This window comes from Aplysia californica, unplaced genomic scaffold (genome assembly GCF_000002075.1).
Source record: "Aplysia californica isolate F4 #8 unplaced genomic scaffold, AplCal3.0 scaffold00158, whole genome shotgun sequence".
Taxonomy (NCBI): Eukaryota; Metazoa; Mollusca; class Gastropoda; order Aplysiida; family Aplysiidae; genus Aplysia; species Aplysia californica.
In genome coordinates, this window is record NW_004797428.1 from 474,844 (window position 1) to 476,623 (window position 1,780).

General features: G+C 48.6%; 1 protein-coding gene across 2 annotated transcripts in view; it reads left to right on the forward strand.

Moving 5' to 3' along the window:
- Positions 1-1,246, forward strand: part of LOC101859634 — a 3,514-nt gene extending 2,268 nt beyond the window's left edge. The window contains exons 2-3 of one of the 2 annotated variants that reach the window (XM_035969582.1): positions 144-492; positions 523-1,246. In XM_035969582.1, the coding sequence (XP_035825475.1) occupies positions 163-492; positions 523-957 (765 nt within the window). In that variant the 5' untranslated portion in view covers positions 144-162 and the 3' untranslated portion in view covers positions 958-1,246. Of the gene's footprint in view, positions 1-143 lie in introns of both variants that reach the window. The other variant, XM_005097582.3, reaches the window with a different exon arrangement.
- Positions 1,247-1,780: the final 534 nt, after the last annotated feature.

Here is a 1,780-nt window from a genome sequence, read left to right on the forward strand (position 1 = left end):
TGAGAGAGAGAGAGAGAGAGAGAGAGAGTGAGAGAGAGAGAGAAAGAGAGAGAATCGGGTGTGTTGAAGTGTGTGTGGGTGTGCGTTTATGTATTCACCATGAAACACATCCTGTTCTATTCTCTCTCTCTCCCCTCTCCCAGACTTTGAGCAGAAAGCACCATGTGGGCAAGATTTCTCATCCTGGCACTGGCCAGTGCGCTACTCATCGTCACCAGTGCCGAACCCGGCCTCTCTGGGCGCAAAACTGGCTTAAAACCGGTCCTAGACAAAACCCTATCAACCGAAACTGTCCGCGATGTTGGCGAAAATGGAACCAATGATGATGATGATGACGGTGTCTATGACCCAGATACAGTTGTAGAAGGCATCCGGCTTGGAGATCTGAGTCCTAAGGAACTTTATCTGCTTCTGGATGACGTAGATAACGCCATCGTCTCGGAGTTGGACATTTTGGTGTTAAAAAAGCAGTTGGAGGAGAGAGCGGCGTCGGCGGCGACTTCACGCTCAGCCGAAGACAGCGCGGCGACTTCACGCTCAGCCGAAGACAGCGCGGCAACTTCACGCCAAGCGGAGCGACCCAGCGCTCACCAAGACGACGAGGCCGGATCTACCAGGAAGAAGCGGTGGGGGCGGCTGGCGTCGGCAGTGAGAGGTATCTTCCGTGGCTCCAGAAGAGCCCCGCGACCCACAAGAAGCGGCACGCGCGTGACGCGAGAGTACAACAGGCGGGGGAATTACCAGGACGCCCAGCGACATTTTGACCGCCTCAACCCCAGAGACCAGTCGAGCTTCCAGGGACAGATTAGCGGGCGAAGCGGTCGTCTTGGCAACCACAGAGTAACTGTGAGAGACGGCAGTAGCGGCGCCAACTCCAGACCCACGCTGGAGATCCGCACCCCACGGCCAGACGGCACCACATATGTGCGCAAGTTTCGATACAACGACCCACAATAAGCTCAACATGGCATACGCTAAAACAGCACACACACATGGATGGCTGGTTCCTTTATAAACATATCACTGATAGTCAGGTCAGATCAATATTATGGGGACAGATAATGCCATTCATAAAGTCGACAAGATAGTGTCCATGGAAAGCGCTGAAAAAAGAACAACATTTACAATTTTTGGATTTTGCCGAACAGTAAATGGATTTTATACCCAGTAAATGGATTTTATACCCATCCCCTCCCTTCTTTAATTCCAAACTTTAAAAAAAAGAACATTCTTTGGAGTCAATTGCATACTTTGTTACTTGTTTTACTTACTTAGTTAGTTAGTTAGTTAGTTAGTTAGTTAGTTAGTTAGTTAGTTAGTTAGTTAGTTAGTTAGTTAGGCAGGTAGTTAGTACACTTGAGTACTTATACTTCTGAGGCGATATCAGGCCATCTGATAATAACATTATCCAGACCACTGGATTATACAGAAAAGCTGGGACACTCAGGCTTGGTTCAGTAACGAACATGCTCAGAAAAGTTACAGCAAAATGATATGGTGAAATGGTATAGGTTTGACGCCCCTATCAACACGATTAGGTTCTTTAAGAGGCGGGACCTCCAAGTTCAAAGTTCATATCCGAAAGGAACGAGCCAAACGGGAAATCCCAGAGGCACAACATAGGACGGAGCTGACTCTCGAACCTGGCTACAGCAAAGAAAAGGCAGACTAGACCAAAGAGTCCACATAACAAGAGGGACCACTTCTCTCTTTGAGCCAATTAAAAAAGTGTCCTCAAAATTCGGTGGCGCCCTCTTCACAATGCGCACCCTTTGCGAAC